Raw genomic sequence first — 27,858 nt, 5'->3', positions numbered from 1 at the left:
CTTTAGTCAAGGAAATATGAAATATGTTATTTAAGGTATATTTTGATAATTTTACATGAAATCAGAGGGGTTTTTCTTTTTCTTTTTCTTAAAATATGGGCTAATTTGGGTTTTTACAACAACCTTTTAATTGTCTCGATCAGTTCCCTTTTTGGTCTTTTACTTGAAGTGTGCGCTGTACAAACTGTAAACTCTTAGGTCTGAAAGTTAAAAGGCAACGGATCTTTGACAGCTCTTCCACTCTTTTGAATCCGAATGTTGAAGGAGAATTCTAAAGTACAGCTAAGACATGATATGAATTTTTAACCTTTTGTCTTCCAAATTGAGGTAATTGACTGGTTTCCATTCTTGCTTTTAACTCTTTCATCTTGCCTGGTAATCAGAATTTCCTTCTTTCTAGGTTTTAAGCAGTTTTAGCGTGTAAAGCAATTACTTGCTGGAATAGCTGCTCTTTACTGAATATGCTTGGAAAAAATGCTGGGTTTAAAGTGATTATCTTATGAGATCTCTTGACAGATTTTGATTGATTTCATCTTTGCAACTGGAATTGTTGTCTTTTATCTCGTTTTCTAAGAGACATCCAGGATTTGGTAGATTTCATACTAGGGTCGGAATGGATTTACATTTGAAGAATCTGTTTGATAGATTCCAGGAGCAATTTGGTTCTGGTCCTGGTCTCGGTCCTGGATCCGGGACGTGCCTTATGAAGGTAGAAGGCATTTCTTCTAACTTTATAAAGCTCTTATTTAAAGCCTCTGCTGCCTTATATAGAACTGAACCTTGGAGAAGATTGCGCCCAGGGCATTTGTTTGGTGTCCGAGTCGGGAAAGATTCGGATTGGTCAGGCAAAAAACAGCCTTTTCCGTGTTCCCAGTTCATTGGAGGAGATGGTGGGGATATTGGGTTTTATATGTTTAGATCTGAAAATGATGCTAAGAAGATGACAGGCTCAAGGGAGACAATTCGAGTTCCAAATGTTGAGCTTTTGAGGGTCACATACGAGCTTGAGACATTAATGTTTCCTTCCAACCGCAAAATGATCAAGTCATTGTCATTGGAAGCATCTGGGAACGATCGGTTTCCTGTTATTGATGTCACACGCTGCACATCTTCTGGTGAGCTTCAATTTAGGAATCCTACCCTGGAAGAACTGAAGTTTGTCTATGCTTTCATGAGAGCCATTTCCTTGGTGCACCCATTGCTTCAGGCGGATAAAGAAGGTGGTTCAAACTGGACAAAGTTGATAAGTTTTGGCCCCTTTATCGAGACAGTTGACATTCAGTGGCCTCCAGAAATGGCTAGAGGTCATGAGCTTGTTGCTGTTACAATCTCACATCCACCTGGTCAGGCATATGAAGAAAAGATAAGTTCAACCGCCAGCTCAACACCAACCAAGTATGCAGAGCCTCCAGATGAGGTCACCTTCATGGATATTAGAGTAAACTCAAATTCAAGCTCAAGGCATTGTGCAATGTGTGAGAAAGAAGTTAATGGAGATCAATCTCTCTGCTGTGGGCGATGTCGAGCAGTGGTCTACTGCACTTCTCTCTGCCAAAAGCAGCACTGGAAGGAGTCACATAAAAGCATGTGCGGTCTGTACAAAGCTATGATGGAAAGGGAAGAAGAGCTTGTAATGAAAATCTTCATGTTCCCTTGCTCTGCTGCCCAACCTTGTAAATGGCTTGAATCATTGGGAATCCATCAGAAAGGGATGTGGAGAAGGAAGTGCAGTTGCTACTCTCACTGCCCTTTTGGTCTCCTTCCAGTTAAAGGTGGGTTATGGGATTCCTGGGGTGGGCTAGATGATGAAGAATACCCTGGTGATTTGCCCTTCCACAACCAACTACGAGATGGGATCTCTAGCCCTATCCTTCTTTCTGGTTGGTCCGAGTACTATAACCTTCGGTCCCTGCCATTGTCGAGCCCTGTTGCTGATATTCTTTCCCACCCTTTGACTGTTTATCATATATTGACGGCTCTCAGTATCAATACAAAGAATCTTTTACTAAAGGGAAAGGAGGTGATTCTTCACTACCTGGGGCCTGAAGGGGAGATGGATTGGATGCCTGCATTTTCTGAAATCAGTCACTTGTTAAACGGGTTGGGTAATATACAAATCATTATGGTAGGACCTGAAGTTCCGACAAACTTGTCAGGTACCACATCAGGAATTAGTAGCAGAGTTAGGGTGAATCTAGTAAGGGGTGTTTATCAGGAAGAAGCCACCTACTTGCCTTCCCCCCATGTTATAGTTGCTCTGAACTGTGCATTGGATAGGTATTCCAGCTGGGGTGGTGCTCTTGATCTGATTAAAGCCATCGGCGTCCCTGCTTTCTTCACTGAGCAATCTGAAATTTTGTGTGCAAATGCTAAACAGGTTCTACGTGGTGCTGGACTACATATTACCCACCCAGTGACACCTAATCCCTTCCGTTCCCCAGTTAAGAATCACGATTCTTCCACCAATCTTCCTTCTTACAGCAATGGATTTGTGCTGGGGGTAAATGCATGACTCAAGTTTCAGGCATCACTGGACACCGGAACCTAAGTTTTTTCATGATTTTATTTTAGAAGTAGATGTTGAATGTTGTTAACTGCTTTATTACCTACTGATAAGATATTGGCTGAGAGACAATCTGGGAATGAAATTCTTACTGCAAGATAGGCTGTTTCCCTTATTGAGTTGAATACAATGATGTAAACTTTATTATTTTTCTATCACTTCTGATTAATAAAAACAATGGCTGCGAACGAACTTTTTGTCCCTCCTCTGACTGAAAGCTACCAGATATTATTCTGCTTAACTTTTAACTTGGTGGTAAATTTCATTATTATAGTCAGACAGTTTTCTGTTTTCTTTGATTTTGACTTCTATAATAAGACTGTTTCTAAAGTATCTGAGACCATTAGGGAATTAGCAATGGCATATATGATTTTGACTGCAATAACACGACTGTTTCGTGAGGAAATGAGAATCGTGGCTTCTATTCCTTTTCTTTTTCTCCTTTTTCATCCTACAATATATACGTGGATACCAACCAAGTTCCAGTCCTAATGCTTACATGGACCTGAATACTTCAATACTTGGTATGAAATCTGTACACGAACAAATATTTTAGTTCTCCCTTTTAAAATCTCAGGAGTAGTATGTGCAAGTATGGTGAAAGTAACATGTCATTTTCGACAGCCCATGCCATGCTAGATCAAGTCTGTCATTACAAAAACAACCTTTTTACTATACAAAGTACTGTAAAGTTTGATTGAACCTTTGAATATCCAATAAGGTCCTCAATTAAATGCCTCCATGACCCCCAACTTGCCCACTTGGCCTATAAAAGTGCAGACAACCCTGTTCCTATCACGTTATAAAACCAACCCCAATCGCTATGTATCCATTAGGCAGCCAAGAAAAGTTCCCTCCCCCTAAAAATGGAGTTTTCCTTCCCATCATACCAACTTTCTCCTTTGTATCATTATCTCCTTCCATCTCCTGCCCTTTTCTCCAACCAGCTTCTTCCTGAAAACCATGTTAATTGGACTCAAACCCCAGAGGCTCATGTTTACTCTGCTGATCTTCCTGGTAACTCTCTGCCATGGAAAATTTTCTCTTCATTATCTTCTTTTCCTTTACCTTGTTAATTTATGTACCAGAAACTAGTTTCATGCCATGGTTTTTCTTTTTTTTCTTTTTGTACTATACATTAGGGGTGAGGAAGGAGGAAATAAAAGTGGAAGTTGAGGACTCAAGATATCTTATAATTAGGACCGAGGCCATCGATGACTCAACAAAACCAGCCATGGACTTCAAGAGGAAATTCCGGCTGCCTGGTTCCATAGATAGTGATGGAATATCAGCTAAATATGAAGATGGGGTCTTGACAGTAACCGTGCCAAGGACTTTCAGGAGGGGTGGTTTCTATATTGACCCTGCAGATGTGCCTGATAGGGTCGAAGTTCTTGCAAGGGCCGCCTGAAATTGGGAACATTATTGTTTTTTTTTTTCTTTAGGTTGTAAACCTTAATTGTGGGCTATGATTGGTCTGGGGTGAGAACCTGGGGAATTTGATTGTACCAAAGATTGATCCCAAGGATGAAAGATTGAATTTGGTTTGGACTATGGCTCCTGTAATTCTAAAACTTCAGAATTTTCCAGGAAACAAACATCCAGGTTCAGCAGACATGTTTATGGACATGGGATTAACTGTACATTACATTTTATTTGATTAAATATAATCTAAAATTCCTTCCATCTCCAAAAGAAAAGAAACCTCTCATTTTGATATGTTAAGAAACACAAGCACTTGGCCCACATTATATTGGCATGTTTCAATTTCTCTCTCTTATCTGTCCGATGAGTTGGTCAGATTATTGGAATCTAAATTGTAGAACAGCTATGAACTGAGGTGGAAGATACGCATTCAAACCACCAAACAGGCTTTAACTGCAAACAAGTTAACAACAAGGGCTTGTTTTTTTTTCCCTTTGCTGCTGCTACTCTAAACGAAGTCTGTTACCCAAACAGTCCCTTGATATAGTTGCTAGATAATTTTTTCCCTTTTGGGTGGATCTCTCACTACAACGACAAAAAAGATCATTCACGTGCGTAGCAGCCATTGGGACTAGGGACCATCACTCAAATCTTTAGAACAACTAATTTAATTGAAGTTGAAAAAAATCCACGAAAATATTACATTTACCTTTAATTGAATAAACCAAATTCATCATTATCAAAGTTGCAACTTGTTTAATCAATGTCGGCCCAAAATAAATTGAAATCACCTGAGCCACAAATTGGAATATTGATTGGTACCTACAATTAACAGAAGAAATAGCATAGATTACGTGCACTCTAATTAATTAAATATTTCCTAAGCAAACTGCAAAACAGAGTTGCTTCACCGTCCCAAAAACATGGATCGCAACAGTAGCCGACGTTTTTGCTTGCTTCCCAAGCTTGGCCTTCCGAAGAAGTACTTGAACTATTCGGTCTTTCCCTAATGTCACTATCACAACTACGGCTGATTCGTGTGGGTTCGGTCAATGCAGCGTACACCCACATATTGCTCAAAAAGTTTTCGGTTTTTAAACGGCAACTGGTCACGATTCTTGTTCTTCTTTTGCTAGAATTCGTGAGATCAAGAGACGATATAATTCGAAGCCCTTGTTCCCTTAGCTCACCCCCGAAACAAATCAAGATAATACCGTAAGTATATATAGCTTCTACATGACCTTTTTCGGCCGCTTTCTTCAAACAATGGAGACCAAATTCAAATTCTCTTAGACTAAAACAATCCATCATTCCTTTCCTATATAAAGCTTCGGCGTTTTGGGCAGCTTCGCATCTTTTTTGCAAAACTTTCTCGCTTTTACGCCATGGAACGAAGTTAAGTTTCTCCATTGAAACGTTGTCGAAGATTTGATCGTAATTCGAAGCAGCACGAACGGCCTTGCAACTTAACCTGGCATTGACGAAATCAGCGGCAGAATTCGACGCCGCATGCTTGAGAATTTCCGACAACATATCTTCTGGAAGTAACCTTGCGATGTCGTTAACAATTTTATTCGTCATGATTCCGTTGGGAGATTATAAAGGAGCTGCTTCTTGAATCAAATCCTACAAAGCGCAGCTATATAAGAAGGGAATTAGAGGCGGTGCCATGATTGACCAGGATTAGGTAAACAAAATCCTGTAATTGGTAGGATTAAATATTTAATACAATTTTTACGCATCCTTAAAACCAAGTTATTGTTTCCAATTGCTTTTGCCCATTCAATGAATTAGAAACCGAAGTAAAAAGCAAAAACAGCCGCCATCAGGCATCGGCCACCTTTTGAACAATAAAGCTTTTGGAGCAAGTTTGACTAGTAAACGTTTCTACTATAACGTTTATACATGAAAATCTAAACTATACTTACATGAATTAACTCTTATACTTCACCACTATTGTACACGATAACAAACTTATATGTATATACTATATATATAATTAATATTTTCCTTTGGGTAAATTACACTTATGGTCACTTATGTTTGAAATGTTACGTTTTAGTCACTTATGTTATCGTGCTGTAACATTTTAGTCATTGAGCCATTAATTGTCGTTAACGGTATAACGGTAAGCTAATGTGGCGCATTAAATCATCATTTCAAACAAAAAAATTAGGTTAAATTATAAAATTGGTCCCCATATTTTTTTTCATTTTGAGCAATTTAATTTTTTCTTTTATGTTCTTTGACTTTCTTTCTTTTTCATTATTTTCCATTCTCTTCTGCTTCTCCCTCTATTTTCCTACCTTCTCCATTTCTTTCAACATATCAAGAAGTCGAATTGGCGGTGAAGAAAACAACATGGTATGGGTTTATGGGTTTTGGTTATAGGCAATGATGGTTTTTGACTTCCTACTTATTTCTTCACTGCCAATTCGACTTCTTGATATGTTAAAAGAAATGGAGAAGGTAAGAAAATAGAGGGAGAAACATAAGATAATGGAAAATAAAGAAAAAAAATGTAAAGAACATAAAAAAAATTAAATTGCTCAAAATAAAAAAATATGGGGATCGATTGTATAATTTACCCTAAAATTTTTGTTTGAAATGATGATTTAACGTGCCACATCAACTTACCGTTACACCGTTAGTGACAATTAATAGCTCAGTGACTAAAATGTTACAACACGATAACATAAGTGACAAAAACGTAACATTTCAAACATAAGTGACTAAAATGTAACCTAAGGTAAACAAAAGTGACCATGAGTGTAGTTTACCCTTTTCCTTTTTACTTAATTTATAAAATAAATAAAATATTCAAGTTCAACATTACCTAACTTCATAGGTTCCTTTCTAATAACAACCATTTATTCTTAAAGATTAATATCCTCGTCACATTTCAAAACCTTGCCTCATATTCAGAATTCATTCACATAATTTTTTTTTATCACGAAAGGGTAAAAATACGGGTGTAATCGAGCTGAGCCAAGCTTGAATACTGTCAACCTCAACTCGAAATTTGAAGTTTGATATTTGACTCGAGCTCAATCGAACATCTATTTTTAAGCTCGAGATTGATTCGAGATATAATCGAGCTACTCGAGCTTGAGCTCGATTAAGTTCGTTTATCAATTTCTATACTTGAACTCAAACTCAAGCTCGAATTCGGTTTAGTAATTAAGCTTAAGGTTAATAATATATATTAAGGGCAATAACGTAATTTAATAATATAAAAATATGAAAAGCTCGGTAAGGCTCATGAACTGTTCGAGTCAAGTATTACTAAGATCAAATTTAGCTCAATCGATAGCTGGAGCTATTCAAGCTCAACTCAATAATTATCAAATTAAATTTAAATTTTTTTCAAGTCGAACTCAAGTAGCTTGCGAGCACCAATGTTAATTTTACATCTCTTGGTAAAAGTATCATGGAGGCCTTTGTGGCAGGAGTCGAATTGCATTTTGCTCCATTTATTTAAAAAAAATGAGCAAATTAGTCTCTATATGTTATATCAAAGAGAAAATTATTTTTTTTGGTTAAAATTTTATCCATTTTTACTATTTAAAAATTATCATTGTATATCAGAATGAGATACACTTGATATGCCACATGTCACTGTCAGGTTTTTTCCTCAATCATGCCAGTTTAAAACAATACAAATTGATGAAAAAATTAATATAAAAGATCGGTTTGCTCTTTGATTTAATGTATATAGACTAATTTACTTATTTTTTGAATAAAGTGGGGCAAAATACAATTTAACTCTAATACTGAAGCCTCCGTGACATTTTTACTGAAAAGAAAGTAGGAATAATAAGATTTGAATGATTTAAGTGTGAAATGAAAATTTTAACCAACCTTACAAATAATTTAGTATTGAATTAGTCATTATTATGATAAATCTTAGTTTGAATTCTTTTATAATTCAAATTATTTTGAAATATTATTTTAAGCAATAAAAATTACGTTTAAATTAATTATAAAACATGATATAATTGTATAAAAGTATGAATTTTAATATTTTAAAAAGAAAAAATGTGTTTTTGAATAATAATTTTATCATTTTGGTTTGGTATTTTAGAAATTTAGAGGAGTTAAAATCAATGGTTGAAATAAAAGGAAAAAAATATTAATTTATCATTGATCATGTCACGTAAAATATAAAAATTATGACTCAATCAATTCAATCAATTTCAACAAAGAAATTGATTTTTAAAAATTCAATATCGGTGACAGATTTAACAAGTTTCAAGTGATCAATATAATTTTCTAATTTGTTATGTAGCTTAATCAAATGACTACAATCTTTCCAGATCTAAAAATAATCCCACAAACCTTACACTCATAGTTTTCTTTATGTTGAAACTTTGTTTCATTTATACGGTCCTTGAACTTCCAATAAAGTTCGCACACATGGCAACTGAGCCAATACGGAAAAGCAAACAAAAAGCATTGAGTGCCATTTAATCAATCATGATTGATTTCCCTATTTGTCTCATGAGCTCAAAGCATGTCCAAATGGAAGAAAAAATAAAAGACGTCACGTCATACATTGCTCCTTATTTGCATGATATCATCATCACTCATCATGAAAATATGAAGTATTCTGATTCTTTTTTAATAGCACCAGAGATACATGGGCATGTGAGGACCAGATGGAGAGACTTTCACTAACAAGGGGCTCAGCAAATGATCGTACCCAGAGATTCTATGGCCTTAATAATTGTTTCTATCAGTGGAAGATGCTCTTTTCTGTTTAACTTGCAAAAACCTTATTTCTTTGTCATAGCTCCATCTTTATATGTATACGTAAATTGAGCAAGTTCTTTCATTATAACACCAACTGCATTTCACTGTGAAGTGTGGCCACCAACAAAGAGAAAAGGTTAGGGTTTTCTTGCATTGGATTTAGCTTCATCTCTTTCTTATAAGGCTAGTTAAGATTGTGTTGCATGTATAATATTGATTGCTAATTAAGAAAAACATACCAAGGTGGCCATATATGTTAACGATGGGTCTAATTTTCGGCTCCGAAAGTTGATGTTGACACATCAGCGACATGCGTAAACAGAGTTAGCACTAATGTAGGTCTTAAAACTATATTATCTTCGCTAGCTAATAGCTTCTTAATCTTAATTTTCATTGACTTAGTGTTTCAACTATAGTTTTTGAGGTAAAATCTGATGCTTACTTATCTCAAAATGCCAATGGCATTATGTGCAAGGCGTAGTTGTTTATTTCTTTCTTACCGCATTCATCAAATTGTTTGGAAATCAAGCTTAAAACATGTAAGTCTATTTGGTGGATTTGAAGTAGTTTATAGCTCGTTTGAATTTGAGCCTGAATGAAGCCGTCCAACAGGAACCTGGGAAGAAAATCATGGAAGACAGAAGTGGTAGCTCTTATAAACTTTCGGCAGGTACCAAATTCTTACCACTTCGAATTATATTTTCCCCATAAATTCAGACACAACATATTTGGGGGGTCAAATGTTTATAAAAAAAAAGTACATAATATGGAAGCTTGTATAATATATATGCTGTATTCAAACGCTTTCCTTCCCTTGTCTTTTCCCCCGATATCATGCATATTATTTTTTTCAACCGAAGTAACATGATTTCTCAATCTAGAAATTATCAACTTAATTTATTAATTAAATCAAATTATAGCTGCTGTTTTTCTTTTTTTGTATGTGTGGATTTTGCTGGTTATATGAAATACTGAACTGTTAGGCAAACCGGCGTCAGAGTTGGAAACACTGCAGAAGCAGCACGAGGAGAGAACGGTGAAGATCCAAGAGCTCAAGAAACGAATCGAAACTGTGAAGCTTCGGTTGGAGCAGAAGAAGAAAAAGGAAACCCCAGGTGAGAATAAGGAAGCTTTCCACGACCTGATCCTCAAATATAACAGCCTGAGAGATGAATATATTGCACTGTCGAGGGACAAGTCAAGGGACCTGAATAAATAAGGGCAAACTGTTTTCTTCAGTTTATCAGCTCTGTTCAAGTACTTTGCTTAATGGGTTAACAAGTGTTTCTGCAATTAAAACAATAGATATATAAGACATAGCTTAGATTACATTGCATGCACTAGGCTAATTTGACTTTAATTAACTAAATATTTCCTAAGCAAACTACAAACAGAGTTGCTTCGTGATCCCAAAAACAAGAATCGCAACGACGGCCGACGTTGTTACTTGCTTCCCAAGATTGGCCTTCTGAAGAACTCGAACAGGTCAGTCTGATGTCATGATGGCAGCAATTACAGCCGATTTGTTTCGGCCCGGTCAATGAAAGATACACCCACATGCTGCTCAAAAACTCCTCGGTTTTCAAACGGAAACTAGCAATGAATTTTGAACTTATTTTACTAGAATTTGCAAGATCGAGAGACGATACAACTTGAACCTCCGAAACAAATCAAGATAATGCCGTAGGCATATATGGCTTTGACCTAACCTTTCTCTGCCGCATGCTTCAAACAAAGACCAGACTCCTATTTCCTTCGACTAAAACAATCGACCATTCCTTTCCTATATAATACTTCGTCATTCTTGGCAGCTTTGCATCTTTTCTGAAAAACTCTCACTCTTACGCCATGGAACGACACTAAGTTTGTCCATGGAAACGTTCTCGAAAATTTGATGGTAGTTTGATGCTCCATGAAAAGCTTTACAAGTTAACTTGGCGTTGAGGAAATCAGTGATGGAATTTGAGGCGGCATGCTTGAGAATTTCCGCCAACATATATTTTGGAAAAGACCTTATGATGTTATTGTTAGCATCTTTCTTCGTCATGATTTTATTTGAGATTGCTAAGAGGCTTGTTTCTCAAAACAAATCCTACAATGCAATCTAATAATACAACGAAGCTATATCATGTGTATATATACACACATATAGGAAGGGAATATATATTCAAATTATGTAATTTTTCTTATTTAAGTTTTTAATTTTTTTTAAAGTAGGTATTTAAAGCTTTATTTTGTTACCACCATTAACTTTTAAACCAATCAAATTATAATGTATGACATTTTTATTTAGAGTTATCTATTAATACTTAATTGAGAAAACTTGCATAATTTAGATACATATTTTTCATTTTAAGTCTAGATTGAGAGGACCTTGCACCTTAGTGCGCTTCTATCATCATTATACCAGTTTGCATTTAAGCCTTAGCTCAGTTAATGAGTGTGTGGTTTCCAACATGTTTAAGGGTATTTTTTTTTTCTATTTAAGGTTTAATCTAGATAGTAGACATTGGATAAAAATAAAATTTCAAAATTTATTCTTAAATCCATAAATATCAATGAATTTTGAAATACACCCAAGTGAATAAATGCGTGAATTATGGCAACAGCAAGTACGCTGTAGTTTCAATTTTCAATGAAGCCAAATAAATATGTACATTTAATTTGGCTGAACTTATTGTAATGATTTAAAAAGAAAACGGGAAGTGGCCGAAATTCTCATAAGATATAATAGCAATCGATTCATATATGGAAACAAATTGGTGGTGGTATATACAGAATTATTTTATATTTGTAAAACTTCCCCACGTTGCAAAAAGGTTGATGATGAGAAAGGGCATTCTATAACAACCAAAAGCAGAGTCTGGTAATAATTACAAGATTTCATCCCCAATTTCTGCATATATAGTGCAAGCAATAACAACAGATATACAGTTATACACGCCTCCAATTCTACCAAAAGATATATATTGTCCATAATCAGCAATTTAAGCATGTTAAAGCTTGAACATGTCTAAGAAATAGGGCCAACCATGCATTTTTTTAGGCCTTTCCTATCAGAGATCAATTCAACCAAAATTGCTCTAGTTTTCCAATGGCCGACTAGTCTCTGTGAAGTTCATCTGCGGGTGGAGCAAATCTCACATTTGCTGGCCGTGCTACTACTACAGCTTCATCTGCAAACATCGCTTTAATAAAGGTTGGAGTTTTTAGGGGTCGACGTCCGGTCATTCGTGGATATACATCTTCAAGAAAATAGTAGGCATGACCAGCAATCATTCCCTGGATCAACCAAATATTTAGTTCGATAAAAACAAAGGCCACAAAAGTAATAATGATAATTGTTAACCAACAAGACGCAAAAGTTGAACATAACAGCAGTGAGAATCTAACTAAACAAAGTGAGACTAGAACAGGTGGCAGTTTATAGGACCACAACATAATTATAAGGCAGTCTGACAGTCCACCATCGACTTACTCCCCCCACATTTTCGAGACTTGCACTAGGAACTTTCCAGCAGTAAGCATTTGTAAAAAAAATGCTTTATTATATAAATATAAGCTCGGCCCCCTTGACTGAACATATAACAAAGGATTTCGGAGATATGCAAAAAATCCATACAACAGTGTCCCAATATTTTGACGTTAAAGCAGGCTCTGGAAGGGAAACGTACCAGGAGATCCACCCAAGCACTAGCACCAACAAGGACAGAGAATCCCAAAAGTACCTGAGAGTCAGGGAACAGAAGCCATTACACTCTTTAACTATGAGAAGTAGAATCATATTCAACAGCACAAACATATATAAGAATAGTAAACTTTAGAGTTTAGCACAATGGGAAATCCACATAGCTACTTTTTCTTTCTTGGTAAAAACTTGAAAATGCTTTGATAAAGAAAATACATGCTCGAAGAACAATATAAGAAAAAAAGGATAGAAAGAATAGAAGCACTCACCCAGGGTAAATAAGCTGCTGTAAAGGTAAAAAGACCCAGAAAACTCATATGTATAAAAGGATTCTGTTTGCTCCACACATAAACCTACATGTAGTACAATAAGATGGCTTTCCAAAATGGACACCAGAAAACATATACTACTACTAAACCATATTTTGCATGTAAATGAAGGCAGACAAAATTACCATCATGAATGTCAATGAATTGCTTAGAAATATAATCTTGGCAAATGATGCTGACAGATAAGGTATCATTCCTCCAACAAGAACAATGCCAGTTAAGACTGAAGCTCCGAACAAGAGCATGTAAAAGAAATCTGCAGTCCTTCCCCTGAAAGAGTTCTCTTCAAGAAGCTTGCAGTACCGAGCAAGAAAGAACATGTGAAACATGAAATCCAAATCTGGCATTATCAAGGGATACCGTGTTAAAGATTCTAAATGATTTGAGAATACTGACCTCAATCATATTCAAATTTATCACATATAAATGCCTGGCAATCAATTATCATTTTTAAAGATGTTTTAACGTTATTAGTATAGTACTCTACAAAGAAAGGAAACAGGGAGGGCATAAGAACAATGGACTTTATTCTTTTTTTTTTTTAAATCATACCTCACTTCACTTTTACCTACACTGCTACACATACACGTACTCTGTTCAAGCTTTTTAAAATCATCTGAAGTCTAAACACAACTGCATTTTAATACTTTTGACTAACATTTGAAGGGAGACATTAAAAACAAGTCTTTGTTCCATTGAGAACATTCTACATCTCTAGCAATAACATGAAGTGATGTTGTCAAGGCGCACCTATGGCCTCAGACCCTTTCGGGCTAGGCACATTTGATCAAGTACACACCAGGGTCACCTAGAGTGGGCCTCGCGCCCTTGACAACACTGACCAGCACAACATACTACACAGCATCGTTCTGACGGCACAACAATAAACCAGAGATTTCATAACACTCAGACGTAAAGCACATGAAATTTACCCATCTTGCGGAAGTACAGGAAGTTAGTAATGAGGCGCCAGAATTGATACTGCTTAACCACGAGCTTAGGGTTCAAGTACAGATGATAAGGTGATATTATCTGCAAAGATTCAGAAAAGTAAATTAGATTAGCATAACAATCCCAAATATATATTCTAATTCTTTTCTCTTTTTTTTTCAATTTCAAGATGTGAAAACCAATCATAACCAATTGTGCATTATACCCAAAAAAAAATAAAAACTCAGAGAGGAGGAACAAACATATTGTTAGCTTTGCCTGCCCATATTCCCTACCAACTTTCTCAAGAAATAAAATTTCGCTACAACCATATAGGAAACCCAATAAGGAGTCGCCAAATTTAGAGGAAAAAAATGAGATATGCACAGATCAAATCTAACGAAATTATTCATACCCAATTGGATATAAATTAAAAAGCAAACACTAATTAGTCAATGGAAATCGAAGACACGATTCCAATCCTATTGCCCAGAAAGAAAAATAACACCAAAACAAAAATAAAAGCAATAAAAAATGAAAAAGAGGCATACTTCGAGAGAGCAACCGATAGTGGTAACTACGGCAGCAGTGAGATAAGAGCGGGTGATGATGGGCATCTGCTTATACCATTCTTCAACAGCTTGAGCCATTTTCCTCTTTTTACCAAAAAAAGTTCTCTTTAATTTCAACGATAACAAAGTTGAACCAAGATAATTTAAAGGCAAATTCGATAAATTTGTTAATTTGATTTTCTGGGATTTGGGGGTTCTTCAAGATCGAAACAGAGAATAGTTTTGTTTTTGAAGAACCAAAAAGAAGAAAAGAATGGCGCAGGAAGTAAAATTGACAATAATTTAGCTGTCCTGTATACTACGGGTTTTGTTTAATGACAAATCTTGGCGAATGAAAGAGCGAGTAGATGACACAGACCAATAGCATTGCCTTTATTGGTAATAAATAGTAATTAGTAGAGCATAGCATATTCCTATTTTTCTTGGGGGATGGAGAATGGATTGTTTAGCGATAGAACTCATGCTTTAGGGTTAATAAGGACTTTGTCACTCTATTATTTAAATATTACTAAACAGTTCTTAATTCCTATATAATTAAATTACATAAAATAGTATATTAAAAGAGATGCTTCATAATTATTATTATTTTATTAAATAAGACATGCACCTTACAAAATGATCTACTTCTTGAAAATTAAAAACAACAAAACACTATTTAACAATGGCATGAAAGCTAACACAAATCTACACAAGAAATAAACAATAAAAATCTACCACTAAGTTACCACCATGTTTCATCTCTTCACACTGACTCCATCATAATTTTCTCCTCAACATCTATCACTAACTACACATCTCCAAAGCTTAATTTCTTTTAAACGCATAATTGTCGAAAATACTCTTAATGTTTATGGGTTTTTGAGTTTAAGCCCTTAATTCTTTTTTTTTTTATTTAGATTTCAGAAATCAGCTCAATTTTAACGGAAACCTGAATTGACCGTCAGTCAAACCGTAGATCAACTAAGTAGCCTATGTGGCGTGCCACATAAGCACGAGCTGATGTCATTTATAAACAAAATTGTTTAACATTTTTTTTTCATTTTGTATAAATCTTCTTAAGCTTCCCTTGTACTTCTCTTTCAAGCATAAATCTGCCAATTTAATCACTTCCTTCAATGTCTTTGAAATAGCCTGTAATTGTTCCTTACAAAGAGCATTTTTTTTGAAAAACAATGATGGATCAACAAGTCTGATAAGCACGAAGGGGTTCACTCCAATTTCGAAATTATCATATTCCACCTATCGGAAACCCCTTCACTTCGGAATAAGCTTTTTGCGCAATCTTTCATCCTATTGACAAATTTTGAAGAAAAGAAAGAAAACTCAAAATAAACCTAACCATTAACAGATAATAAACAAAGCAATGCAACAAAGGCATGACATTGGGAATAAAAAAAAGGTACTGACCTATCCATGAAAAAAGGACCAACCCATTTGAGAAAAACAACAACCAATAACCGTAAGTAAAATTCCCAACTTCTCCTCCCTCATTATCATTGCTATCATCATTGAAAGTCATTGAATTTTCAAAACAGGAACCCGAATTTCCCATGTTTGGTTCTTGAGAAAATTAGAGAAGATGGGTAGATGAATTGAAAAGCAAAGAAGGGTATCAAATATACCGAAAACAAACAAACTTAAACCAAACAAAGCAACGTTTATTTTTTCTGATTTTTTTATTAATTTAAAATAAAAACAAAACCCTAAAATAGGTTACAACGTAAGTCCTTTTTTTTATTTTTTACAACGGTGAGGAGTGAGAGGAAAGGGAGAGGTGGTGGGGTTAGAACAGTGAGAAGTGAAAGGGAAGGCGACAGCGATGGGGCCACACACAATAGTGACAATAATTAGCGGGGAAGAGAGAAAGAGGAGAAAAAGAAGTTTGAAACAAAATGAAAAAAAAGTTCAACAAATTTGTTTATAGATGGTGTCACCTCGTGCTTATGTGCCACGTCACATAGGCTACTTAGTTGACCTATAATTTGACTAATGGTCAACTCATATTTTTTGTTAAAATTATGTTGATTTCTGAAAATTCGTAATGTTATAGGTGTCAATCAAAAAAAAAAGTTAAAGACTCAAAATTAAAAACCCGTAAACGTTGAGGATATTTTCAATAGTTATACCTTTTTTAAATAGATCTCACAACTTTCATAGTCAAATGCACCAATTAGTGCATTAAGAAACAAAAATCTCTTCCTCATTATTAAATTTACAAATTACAAAGTCCCCTTCATAAATAAATTTATTAAAGTTAAGCTGTATCAAAAAGCCTCCACAACACCTTTTTTCTACCCTCTTTATTCAAACAACAATTAACGTCTTTAATATCTAATCACATAGTTTTTCTTTTTGGTAAAGAATACCAAATAAAAAAAAAAACTTAAGCTAAAGGACTATCTAGCCTAATTAACAATGGCTTTTGCAGACAGCGCGTAATGCATATTTACTTTCAAAATCCGTCACACAAAAATAGATGAACAAAAAATAAATAAAAAAGATCTAAACTACCTCTAGCCTCCTTCGCCATATAGTTAGCAACTCTAAAACAATGCAGCCATCACCATTACCTTGAACGGGATTTTTAATTTTTAAAATCTCATTTAATAATATTTTTACTCATTAATCTCACATAATGCGTACACATAGGTAATCATAATTTCAAAATTTTTCTTCACATTTAAAAAAAAAAATCCTTCTTAGATATATTTAAATCTATCATAAATATGTTTTACCTCAGCTGATGGTTTATTTTCGGCTCTATCACCTATCACTAAAATAATTAAGTCAAAATTATTATGAATGTTAACTTTTGTAATTTTTCATTTCTTGTCAAGTACATATCAAGGGAAGAAAAACTATCTTCATGTAACATTTATCTTAATTTCACTATTTACATGCTTCAATAAAAAAATCTCATGGTTTTACAATACATCAAAATATAATAATAAAAACATGCACAAATTTTAAACCGTAAATTCTATTTTCAAGATTAATTAGTTTGTTTATGATTAGCTAATCCTCCACTCATCCTCTATGTTTCTACATAGAATTCTCTTATGGTTTGAATGTCGAAATCAATAAGAGATCCATTTAGGCATTTTTCACAACGTTAACCAATCATCACACATTTGTCCTCCATGTATGTTTTTTTTTTTCAAGTTTGCCGTCATTCTTAAGCAAAGTGCAACATTGATCTCTTCAAGAGTTTCAATTTCCTTGTGTTTAATTATAAACCTTTATCCTACTCAACTATTCTTTAAGCCGGCCAATAACTATCTACTCAATTAATTCCCGAACAGTTATATTTATTTTCGTTCTCTAAAAATTTGATTATGATCTTATTGTTGTGTTGAACTTAAAAAAAATTTAAGCCCCTATTAACTTAAAAAAGCTCATTAATTACCACAGTCCAATACTGGTGTACTTAGCTCTCCTTCATCTTCAATCAGTATTCACTTAACATTGGTTCTTAACAGCTGCTTCCACGCAAATCTTAAAGATTTATTCATTTATCAATGCATACTGGATCACACTCAAAACTATGTAACTTTTGTATAAATAAAAAGGTTAAATTAAGCCAATAAAAATTTTGACTCAAATGGTAAGATTGAGCATCAAAATTCGAATTTCACTTCTATAATCAATTTTAATTGATTTTGAAAAAAAACTAAAATTGTTAAAATATTCAAAATTCAATAATTCTTACTATATAAATCTTTTTGATGTATATATATTTCATTTATGTCATTGTTTTCAATAGGATAAATATTAAACTACATGTGAACTTTGATTTAATGTGTAATGTCATATATGAACTTTGATTTTACGTAATTTTATATATAATATTTCGATTTAAATAAAATTTAACAAACCACTAACAACCTTATTGACGTAGCACCATTTTACGACTATATGTTACGAATGCAAACAATTATATTAATTCAATATAAGAATAAATTGATATATGTATTTCTTTAAAAGTATAAAATTGAATTAAAATTAAAGTTTCTTATTTACAAATGAACCATAACCAAAGTTTTATATGTATAATTGCACCAAATCAAAGTTCATGTATGAAATTGCACATTTGACCAAAGATCATATGTAGATTTAATATATTATAATTTATGTCATTTTAATTAGGGTTATTATGTAGTTTACCTCTTGAATTTGTCCAAAAGTACCTAGTCGACGCCTAACTTATTTGTTTGTATCTAATTGGTACCTGGACTGATATTTTGTCATACACATTGCCCCAATTTGTTAACAATGTTAATTTATTTTGGATTAACATGTAGTTTGCCCTATGAACTTGTCCAAAAGTATCTAGTCGGTACCTGAACTTGTCCGAAAGTATCTAGTTGATACTTAAACTTGTCCAAAAAATTATACATTTTTAAATTAATTTATATTTTAAAAAGATTTTATTTTTTTTAATTTATGTTTGTCACATGTCATATTGAGAGGTTGTCACGTGTCTATATAAGATTGGCCATTAATGTCACATTAGCACAAACTAACGATGTTAGTGTAGAAGCACCAACTTAAATGACAGAATACAAGTTTAGGTACTAACTAAGTTAAAAAAAAAAGCTCTAACATCAACTGGACACTTTTGGACAAGTTAAGGGACAAACTACATATTAACTCTTTTAATTATTGGCAGCAATAACTCAAGGAGCAAATGCTTAAAAGTGACGTCTTAGTGTTAACATTTAACATCCCTTGATTGGAAAGTCTTTGATTGTACAAAAATAGGTTAATATACTATTTGGTACTTAAGTTTAGTTTCAATAATCAATTTGATACCTAAATTTTTTTGTCCTAATTTGGTACTTGAGTTTAGCTTTAATGTTCACTTTGGTACTTAAATTCTTGCAATTGGATATTTGAGGTATTTTTTTTCCGATTTGGTACTTCAATTTTTTCTCCCAATAAAATACCTATATTTTTTTACTAGAGCACACATGTCAAACATCCATTGAATCACATAATATCAATTAATCTAGATACTGAAATTAAACTTTAAAACCAAATTCAAGTACTCGTCATTAATTTCAATATCATATTATTATTGAAATCTCAAATTAAATTACACTTTATATAAATTTCTATTATGATTTGATTAAGATATATTCACATTATAATGGTTGATTATTCAAATGGCGTTGGTCGCACTTTGTCATCTAAAAAATCATTTGATATAATAATATTGTGTGTATAAAATAAATAAGTGAATCAAAACCTACTAGTATTACACTGTCAACAGTATCAATTATACCCAAGGCCAAGGCATCAACAGAAAATTCAATCATATTTAAACAAAAGAAAATGAAATTTATCCGTTTCTTATTTTTCACGAAAAAGAAAACTACTCGTTTCTTTTCTAAGACATTAAGTCGGAACATAAATCACGAAAAAAGAGCACCAGTTTCACAGATTGTGGCTGAAAATGAATTTTTTTTTATTTTATTTTCAAACTCTCCCTTCAACAAGCTTCTGCTAGTAAAGCTAACAATAATGTCTTGCTTATGACAAAAGTTATACATTAAACAAAGGCGTGCATGCCCAACACAAATCATGTTCATCTTCATTTTCCAATAAACAAACCGATGAAACAACTACTAATTTTTCTTTTTTGAAACCGCTACTAAATTCTCAATTGTCAACCAATACTGCCCAAAGCGTCAGATAAACCAACTCTTCGATCACATAACGAATGAAGAAATCAATGAAGATCTCCCTTGAGAAAGCTCCAAAACAGCTATGTCACATACAAAATTAAAATTTTTTTGCATGCATCAGCAACCATTCCACTTCTCCTGGCTCTGATTCCCTCACTCAACTGGAAATTTAACTAGCCCTCTTGAAACATGCCAAAACCATCTTTTTTTTTGTTTTCCTACGGGAATAAATAATTCTACGAACAAAGATGCATTCCGACTAACGGATTGGGTGATACTGAGCGGATACTCTCTTTGGAGGCAATTTACGCAAGATATACAGCACTAGAGCTGATGGTAGGATCTCAACCAGCTGTAATTTGATCAATAGAAATTACATGCTTAGGAGAATATAAGAGAGATAAATAAGACATGAGAGAAATGGGTTTCTTAAATACCGTGTAATAGATCAAGTTCAGAACTGGATGGTCCAAAACATCAAGTGACGCATCTGCGTCAAAGGCAGATAAAACCACCTGCATGTAGAGAAATTACTTAAAGGAGCACATAAAGCAGTAGGGAAACTTGAGCAACTAAATGAAATCAGCAGCAGAATATTATTGTTTCTAAATGGTTGATGGAAAGAGTTTTGGCATTTGACCGTTGTCAAGCCTAGCCTCATGCCTCTCTTCTCTCTATATCCAGTAGGCAAATCAATATCTTCTTACATTCAGCTATACATCAATTCCTGGGAGCATTTATCCAAATGCAAACCACCTATTTACTTGTCTCTTATTATTAGCAAGAATTTCAAGAAAACAAAAAACTCAAGGAAAGGTTCAAGTTTTCTTTCAGTTCAAAGGGAAGAGAAAGAAGTGGAATTAAACTCAGAATGAAGTATGGAATTTTCGCTCGGAAAATATTGTTTAAAGTCTTTTTGCCTCATTTTAATTTAAAAAATATACTATACAAACTATATCTCCCAGAGGTTCTCTCTCAGGTGAAGGATGTAGCAAGTCTAAATTCATGCATATTTGTGAGTTCAGATTATCAGTTTGCCTCAGGATGTAATAATCAAATAAACTGTCATCTGTTGAGAACAGAGAGACTGCTGCATGAGTTACATACAAGAGACTTATCAAATAAGTAATAGTTTAAAGTGCAACATTCTCAGTCAAGCAATAAATTACATAGCTTGAAAACCTACAACAAAGTTTGGTCAAGAAAGAAAAACTTACCACAAAGCACCTAATAAGGAAGCAGGTGAAACAAATGGCTGTAACAGATCCAACCTACAAACAAATAACACATCAAAAAACAATAGTAATGTCGAGAACATCTTACAACATGATATGGCCATTTTAGAAACCATGAGATTAGAACATAGAAATGCACGTTATTTAATAGAGTTATAAAGGAAGGAAAATACCTCGTGAAGCTTCTTCCTTCTTCCTTTCGATTCAATAGGGAATCGTCTTAGCATGAAAAATAATCTGCAAGGAATTGAGTAAGTAGGATTTGGTCATACTTAGAAGCTCACTATAATTCAATATCAATAAATTTTGTGTAAGCAAACCATAATTACCTTCCTCCATACAACAAGAATCCTAATGCAGCTATAAATGACACCACTGGAGAAAAGAATATAGAAAATAAGGGGAAATGTTAAAAGATAAAAGTAAGACTTAATGTGCATAAGATTTTCATTAAGGGGAAAAAAGAAAAACTAATACCCAGGGATAAACCTAGTGAACATGGTTTGATAATTCACTGTAACACTTACCAGCAATAAATATTTTTCCAATGAAATCCACCACACTGTTGTCATCTATCCAGAGGTATACCCACACACAGACCTGAATTCAAAACATCATTTTTTAACTTCACTCACACATTTAAGTACATGTCATAGCAAGAGTGGCAGGAAACTTTGAGATAAAAACTCAACAGAGAAATAAGTAAACAGATATAATCACTTCCTTCACAGATTAGCCTAGTACTAATGATGGTAATATTCAGTAAACAGCACAAGTTAACGCAAGTTGGAGCGCACCTGTATAAAGTAAATAACAGCATTGATTGACACATAAAAGATTCTGAGTTTGTCCGTTGGTAAGCTTCTAGCCTGCTCATAATGGAAAGGTAAAATGGCACAGTTCCTCAAAAGAGTACAAGAAAGAACCGAGTACATGAGTTTGTAACCCAGTCTATTGATCTTATATCATGGAGAAACCAAGTTTGACACATCATTTCACAAAAGCAATTAAGAATAGGTTCTTGCCTGATGGTAAATCTCAGCCCAAAACAGAACAAGTAATGTGTATGTGGAGAAAAACAGAAGGCCCGGAAGATCCAACAACATATATGTGAGTACCTAGTTCAAGAAGTAATGCTCGCGTTAGTATTATAAAACTCTTGTCTTAATTGGATCATAACAAGTTGCTAGTTATATACTCCTTGTTCTCTCAAAATAGAATCCTCCTTTATTCTCCTTATGCTACCCAGGAAACCTTAATTTGTATGAGAAACTCAAACAATAGGCCTAGATTGTTAAGTAGAAAGAGTGAAACGAATTTATGCCCAAATACGAAATGTTATCACATTTGGAAATGCAATGCAAACTTTGTGTCAGAAATGAACCAAAATCTCTGGATCCTATAGCAAACTAACCTTGGGATACAATACAAATACTTGTCTGTGAAATCCAAACACAATTGCACGCACTGCAACAACAACAAAATTCAAGATCAAATAATCAAACTAAAATCCTAAATCCTAATAACAGGAATAGAAAACACTACATATGTTTTGAGGACTTTGAATATTACCTCCATTAACAATGAAGTTCATTAGATGGAAAACTTTCTGTGTCGTCCAACCATATTCGGGCACTCTCAATTCAATCCTTACTAATTGTATCTGCACATTACAAACAGCAACTTTCACATACAAACTAATCTCATATCCCAGTACTGGGAATAAATTTCTCGAAATTGAAATCATTAACAATAAAATACGTAGTAAAATTAACATTTAAAAGATTTAATTCTATATTAAATATGTGTGAAAAGAATAGATAGTGATAAAATGTCACTACTAACTAAACAAACTAAATCAGTTTGAATCCTAAAATATTGGAAAGAACTAACATGAAAATAAAAATAAACTCCAAGAACAGAGCTTCTACTAAGCACTGATCCAAACAAAATGAAAATCGAAAAGTTCAGTGAATCAAACAAAAACTCACAAAAAAATCTTGAAAAATAATTAAAAAAAGAAAAAGGAATAGAAGGATGACCAGAGCAACGGAGGAAACTAGGGCATAAGCGGCGCAGAGAGTGTAGAAGATGCCATCCTGCCACTTAGTGGACTCATTGATCTCGTCCCACCAGTCGGACACCAGAGCTGGAAGCTCCATAGAAGTTAAGTTCAGTGGCATTTTCGTCATTCTAACCATTTTCTCTTAATTCCCGAGCTTTCCCGGTAAAGACAAAAACCCGCCTCAGCCAAACACGAATCGAAGAAAACCTAAAAACAAAAAGAGCTGAAAGAGAAATGAAAAACTTTGAAAAGCCGAGGACACCAATGACTCCAACTGGGAGAGACAGATAGGAAGAGAGAGGCCCTTTTCTTTTCTTTTCTTTTCTTTTTTGATTAAATAAATCTACCCGTCGGTCCAAAGCGATGGAGCTAATCCTAATTTCTGTAATTATTAGCAATAAAACTGTGAAAACCTTTTTATTATTATTATCGTTTTTATGGCTTTATTGAGCCGCTCTTTTTCCCTCTCTTCCCTTCTCAACTCCCACCTAAGCTTCTACGAGTTCGTGGTAGTTGCAATTTCTAATTTTGCTTTTCATTATTTTATTTTATTTTATTTCCTTCTCTTTCATCTTCCCTTTTGTTGGTGAGGTGTTTATGGTTCAAACAGGTCGAGCCGTGATTTATATAAAAAAAAAGTTAATATTAATGGAACATAACAAATATTTTTAATTTATGGTGTCCAAAAATATTTCCATTTTTTTTATATATTTCCTGTATCATGTTAATTTTGGAGAAGCCATGTTGATAAAATAATATTTTTAATAAATATAAAAAATTAATAACAATTCAAATGATTTCTTATCGTTATGATATTAAAAATAATATTTTTATCAAGAAAAATAATAAATTTTAAAATTATGTAATTTAAGTATTAAATGACGAACCCCTTGTGTTGACTTGATGGTCAGTGTATTCATCGCCCTAAATGTGACCTAAATTTGAGTCGTGCTAATCGTGTTACTATCAGGGCTTTGCTCTCCTTTTATAATTCACCAAAAAAAATCATTGGTGATATAAATACCATTTTAAATCTAATCATACATAAAAGAAAATTCAATCATATACCATGATTAGATTTTAAGTATTTCGAAAATTAATTCAATTGTTAAATAATTTATAACAAATATAATTTTTTTGATTTAATTAATATTATAAATTAATCCAACACTAATTTAATTAAATAATTTTATATTTTAACATTAATTTCATTACTGGTTCTTATCATATCATATCTGTTCTTTTTTATATAATGGTTAAAATTAAGCATAGTCCCTTCTCAACTCTTGAATAGGACGATAATGCATTTCTGCGCACTCAAACCTACGTCTTCTTGTACTAACAACAATGTCGGTGCCAATTGAACTAAAACTCAATTAACATAATATTAATTTTTTAAAATAATAAATATTTTAAACACAATTTAAAAAAATATATATATATATATAACATATACTCAAATAAAATAACTTATCACTTAAAATGGATGGAATCGACTTGCAAAGTAAAATTAAAATGGTTTTACGCATGTTCTTAATTTTTCAGCAATTGATATTTTAAATATAACTGTTGAACTTAACAATATAATTGTATTTATTATACATGTAAATTTTCAAATCGATATAATATTTTTATCGATTAATATAAAATATTGTCTACATTAATACATATTTAATGGTTGATTACATAAAACAAATAGTAAAAATTTTATTTACTCCAAACTTACATGATTTATATATATATAATTAAGTATAATAATTGAATTATTAAAAGATCAGTTATAAAAGAAATTATGAAAAATTGTAAAATAATATTAATGTAAATGTTTTTCCTTAAAATACATCTAAAAATATTACCATTAAAAGCAACTCTCCTCAAAAATCTACCATTGTTTTAAAAAGTACCCTTGATTTTTTATTTTTTTTGTTGAGAGCACCCTTGGTTTTTTTCTTAACAAATATCATTTATTTAAAAATATAAATATAAATACTGATTGAATCTTAATTCGATTAGCATAGATATTGTTGTCAATGCAAGAAGACGTGAGTTTGAGTGTGTTGAAGCATATTATCCTCCTATTTATGAGTAAGGAAGGAGCTATAAATAATTCTAAATATTATAAAAAACATATATGATCGAATCTATAATAAAATATTTAAAAATATATAAATATAAAACTCTTTTACATTTTCTCACCAATGTAGTATTGATAGTGATTATTCTTTAAAGAAAAAAAAGTTAAATCATGATGCACAGCATAATGTCTTATTTACATATTTATAAATAATAATAATAATAAAAGTACATACACTTAAATTAGAAAGAAGAAAATCGTTCGGGAGTTAACCTTTTCTTACTAAAGGTGTAGTTGGATTTCTTCTCAAAATCGTTAGGGAGTTCACCTTTTCTTACTAAAGGTGTAGTTGGATTTCTTCTCAACCTACATTTTATTGAAGGTTAAATTTTATCTGTACCTGTATTATATATAAATTGTGGATTTAATCTTTGTGTTTTAATTTGGTTATTTTAATTCATGCATTTTAAAATTTTAGTCTTGATCAAATAATAGTTATTAAATTCATTAAGTTAAATTTTAATGCTACAAATATATTATCGCATGTATAATGTTATGTTAGTTTACCATTTTCATATATTATTCAAAAAATTGTTAATGAACTTAACGGTTATCATTTTCATTGAGATTAAAATTTTAAAATTGAAAAATATAGCTGCTAAGAATAATTCGATTCTGAATATTGACTAAATCTATAACTTTACACATGATACATGATTAATAGTAAAATTTAACCAAACGGATTTACTGTTACTATTTGAATGAACTAAATTTTTAAATTTTAAAAGTATAAAAATAATATTGACGAATTTAAAAATACAAAATGTAATAACATAATTTAAAATTTTAGTGAAACTTTACGAGCTCTTTTATACCATCGCATTACAATGCAGCCTTTGAATTATAGTGATGTGAGATTTTCATCCTCACTTTTTTTTCGGATAATGATAATCAATATTATATAATTTTATATTAAATTAATTAATGGAAATAGCTATATAAGTACAAATGTAAAGATATCAAGGGAACCAATTTTAGGAGATAATTTTTTTCCATATATATAAAGTAATAACTAATTTATTGACTCATTTTAGGACAGAACTATACATTTATCCTTTCATTGGAAAGTTAAAATCTGATGTAATAAATAATTTAAAATTACTGTAGAATATTTTTTCTTTTTCTTTTTAATACAATAAAAAAGAATAAATAAGTTTCAACACATTCAAATTTATATTTTTTTGTCTTGACAAATAATGCTCACACTAATCGAACTATAATTTAGTTGGTATTGTAGAATATTTTCTAAACTTAAATATTTATATGAATTCATAAAATGATGAATCATTATTTAAATAAATTATACATAATTGCATCCATAATAAAAACAAGACAAAATATTATACATATTATATTTTATTAATGAAATTATAACTTAACAAAATTTTAATAATTTCATAAATCTCAAATAATCCAAAATGTTGATTATATAAAATTTTATTATAATATTATTAACGGTGATTTTATATTCTCATTTGATTATTATGATTAAATTTAAGTACATATTCCATCACTAAATTTATTCTATTGTAATGGTTTATAATTTTTAAATAATAAAAAAATATTAAAATTTTATACAATTGCTACTACTATTATGACTTATAATATTTTCTAAACCCTTAATATTGAAGAAAAATATACACTAAAACTTTTTAAAATTTATATCAAATGAAAATTTTAATAAATAACAGCATAAATAAGATGACGAAGGATTGAAATATTAATATTGTGATTAGGAGTGCTTTTTGGGTACATTTGTTCAATTATTAGCATCTAATTGAATATTAAAAATATTAAATTCCAAACCACAGATTTATTGATTAAAATTAATGGAGAACCGGAGATGAAAATATAAAAGGGAAAGGCCAAGTAAGTAAGAGGATAGCCAGCCGGTGTGGTAGATGGGATATGCCGTAAGAGATTCCCGAGAGACGGGGTCCCACAATCATGGAGAAGTGAGAACCGGGGAGTACTACGTTAACAGCTTGTGACGCGAAGTTTCTTCACTGCGCCCTATCGATGACGTGTCCAGTGGCTCATGGACGGTTTTGGCGGTGTCTTCTGAATTTCCCCCACTTGCCAATTTATTTATTTATATTATTAATACAAACAAGGCACAATCGTGTTCGGTTTTATCATCTCTTTTGGCAATAAGTGTTGTTTTATTAAATTTTCTCTTTATATATTACAGTAATTATAAATGGGATGAGATGTTCAACTAAACAATTGCATGGTAGTTCATGTTTTTTTTTTTTTCCTGGCAACCTTCTGTTTTTATATCATAATAAAATGACGAGGGATTAAATTTGGGTATGAAGCCTATTGGGAAAACATCGATTTTTTTAGAAATTTTTAAAATGTATGGAAATATTATGTTTGAAGGTGTTTATATATTCAAATTTTATTCCTCAACTTTGAAGAGAGTGCAATTAAATTTATAGAAGTTACGAAAAATCTCATCTATAAAAATAAATGTAG

General features: G+C 32.5%; 6 protein-coding genes across 6 annotated transcripts; 3 read left to right on the top strand and 3 right to left on the bottom strand.

The window, feature by feature from the left end:
* Positions 1 to 182: 182 nt before the first annotated feature.
* Positions 183 to 2,755, top strand: LOC105768331 (uncharacterized). Its single transcript, XM_012588212.2, has 2 exons — positions 183 to 327; positions 401 to 2,755. The coding sequence occupies exon 2, from the start codon at positions 614 to 616 to the stop codon at positions 2,510 to 2,512; it is 1,899 nt and encodes a 632-aa protein (XP_012443666.1). The 5' UTR covers positions 183 to 327; positions 401 to 613; the 3' UTR covers positions 2,513 to 2,755.
* A 611-nt stretch (positions 2,756 to 3,366) lies between these two features.
* Positions 3,367 to 4,249, top strand: LOC105768335 (15.4 kDa class V heat shock protein). Its single transcript, XM_012588217.2, has 2 exons — positions 3,367 to 3,580; positions 3,706 to 4,249. The coding sequence occupies exons 1-2, from the start codon at positions 3,430 to 3,432 to the stop codon at positions 3,972 to 3,974; spliced, it is 420 nt and encodes a 139-aa protein (XP_012443671.1). The 5' UTR covers positions 3,367 to 3,429; the 3' UTR covers positions 3,975 to 4,249.
* A 449-nt stretch (positions 4,250 to 4,698) lies between these two features.
* LOC105768334 (putative F-box protein At1g67623) lies at positions 4,699 to 5,924 on the bottom strand. The gene has a single exon (XM_012588216.2). The coding sequence runs from the start codon at positions 5,567 to 5,569 to the stop codon at positions 4,850 to 4,852; it is 720 nt and encodes a 239-aa protein (XP_012443670.1). The 5' UTR covers positions 5,570 to 5,924; the 3' UTR covers positions 4,699 to 4,849.
* Positions 5,925 to 8,647: 2,723 nt separating this feature from the next.
* LOC105771238 (uncharacterized) lies at positions 8,648 to 10,057 on the top strand. Its single transcript, XM_012592650.2, has 3 exons — positions 8,648 to 8,876; positions 9,353 to 9,410; positions 9,724 to 10,057. The coding sequence occupies exons 2-3, from the start codon at positions 9,371 to 9,373 to the stop codon at positions 9,957 to 9,959; spliced, it is 276 nt and encodes a 91-aa protein (XP_012448104.1). The 5' UTR covers positions 8,648 to 8,876; positions 9,353 to 9,370; the 3' UTR covers positions 9,960 to 10,057.
* A 1,507-nt stretch (positions 10,058 to 11,564) lies between these two features.
* On the bottom strand, positions 11,565 to 14,540 carry LOC105769133 (derlin-2.2). Its single transcript, XM_012589582.2, has 6 exons — positions 14,239 to 14,540; positions 13,690 to 13,789; positions 12,883 to 13,097; positions 12,698 to 12,781; positions 12,415 to 12,468; positions 11,565 to 12,022 (listed from the first exon to the last, which is right to left on the bottom strand). Exons 1-6 carry the CDS (start codon positions 14,335 to 14,337, stop codon positions 11,843 to 11,845), a joined length of 732 nt encoding a protein of 243 aa, XP_012445036.1. The 5' UTR covers positions 14,338 to 14,540; the 3' UTR covers positions 11,565 to 11,842.
* Positions 14,541 to 19,702: 5,162 nt separating this feature from the next.
* On the bottom strand, positions 19,703 to 23,667 carry LOC105769132 (tobamovirus multiplication protein 1). Its single transcript, XM_012589581.2, has 11 exons — positions 23,224 to 23,667; positions 22,754 to 22,844; positions 22,596 to 22,648; positions 22,207 to 22,299; positions 21,979 to 22,050; positions 21,709 to 21,781; positions 21,511 to 21,556; positions 21,355 to 21,418; positions 21,164 to 21,217; positions 20,384 to 20,461; positions 19,703 to 20,298 (listed from the first exon to the last, which is right to left on the bottom strand). Exons 1-11 carry the CDS (start codon positions 23,380 to 23,382, stop codon positions 20,206 to 20,208), a joined length of 876 nt encoding a protein of 291 aa, XP_012445035.1. The 5' UTR covers positions 23,383 to 23,667; the 3' UTR covers positions 19,703 to 20,205.
* Positions 23,668 to 27,858: the final 4,191 nt, after the last annotated feature.

Source organism: Gossypium raimondii, chromosome 5 (genome assembly GCF_025698545.1).
Source record: "Gossypium raimondii isolate GPD5lz chromosome 5, ASM2569854v1, whole genome shotgun sequence".
Classification (NCBI taxonomy): domain Eukaryota; kingdom Viridiplantae; phylum Streptophyta; class Magnoliopsida; order Malvales; family Malvaceae; genus Gossypium; species Gossypium raimondii.
This window is presented reverse-complemented; position numbering and strand designations above follow the sequence as displayed.

Bases quoted from the DNA above. Each gene is read 5' to 3' on its own strand.
- LOC105768331 (XM_012588212.2), top strand. From the start codon at position 614: ATGGATTTACATTTGAAGAATCTGTTTGATAGATTCCAGGAGCAATTT.
- LOC105768335 (XM_012588217.2), top strand. From the start codon at position 3,430: ATGGAGTTTTCCTTCCCATCATACCAACTTTCTCCTTTGTATCATTAT. The intron at 3,581-3,705 runs GTAACTCTCTGC...ACTATACATTAG, and splicing joins TTACTCTGCTGATCTTCCTG to GGGTGAGGAAGGAGGAAATA.
- LOC105768334 (XM_012588216.2), bottom strand. From the start codon at position 5,569: ATGACGAATAAAATTGTTAACGACATCGCAAGGTTACTTCCAGAAGAT.
- LOC105771238 (XM_012592650.2), top strand. From the start codon at position 9,371: ATGGAAGACAGAAGTGGTAGCTCTTATAAACTTTCGGCAG. The intron at 9,411-9,723 runs GTACCAAATTCT...CTGAACTGTTAG, and splicing joins CTCTTATAAACTTTCGGCAG to GCAAACCGGCGTCAGAGTTG.
- LOC105769133 (XM_012589582.2), bottom strand. From the start codon at position 14,337: ATGGCTCAAGCTGTTGAAGAATGGTATAAGCAGATGCCCATCATCACC. The intron at 13,790-14,238 runs GTATGCCTCTTT...GAATCTTTGCAG, and splicing joins CTATCGGTTGCTCTCTCGAA to ATAATATCACCTTATCATCT. The intron at 12,782-12,882 runs GTAATTTTGTCT...TACTACATGTAG, and splicing joins ATTCATTGACATTCATGATG to GTTTATGTGTGGAGCAAACA.
- LOC105769132 (XM_012589581.2), bottom strand. From the start codon at position 23,382: ATGGTTAGAATGACGAAAATGCCACTGAACTTAACTTCTATGGAGCTT. The intron at 21,782-21,978 runs GTGCGCTCCAAC...TTTTGAATTCAG, and splicing joins CTGTTATTTACTTTATACAG to GTCTGTGTGTGGGTATACCT. The intron at 20,299-20,383 runs GTATTTAAGAAA...ATCAAATTACAG, and splicing joins TGAACTTGATCTATTACACG to CTGGTTGAGATCCTACCATC.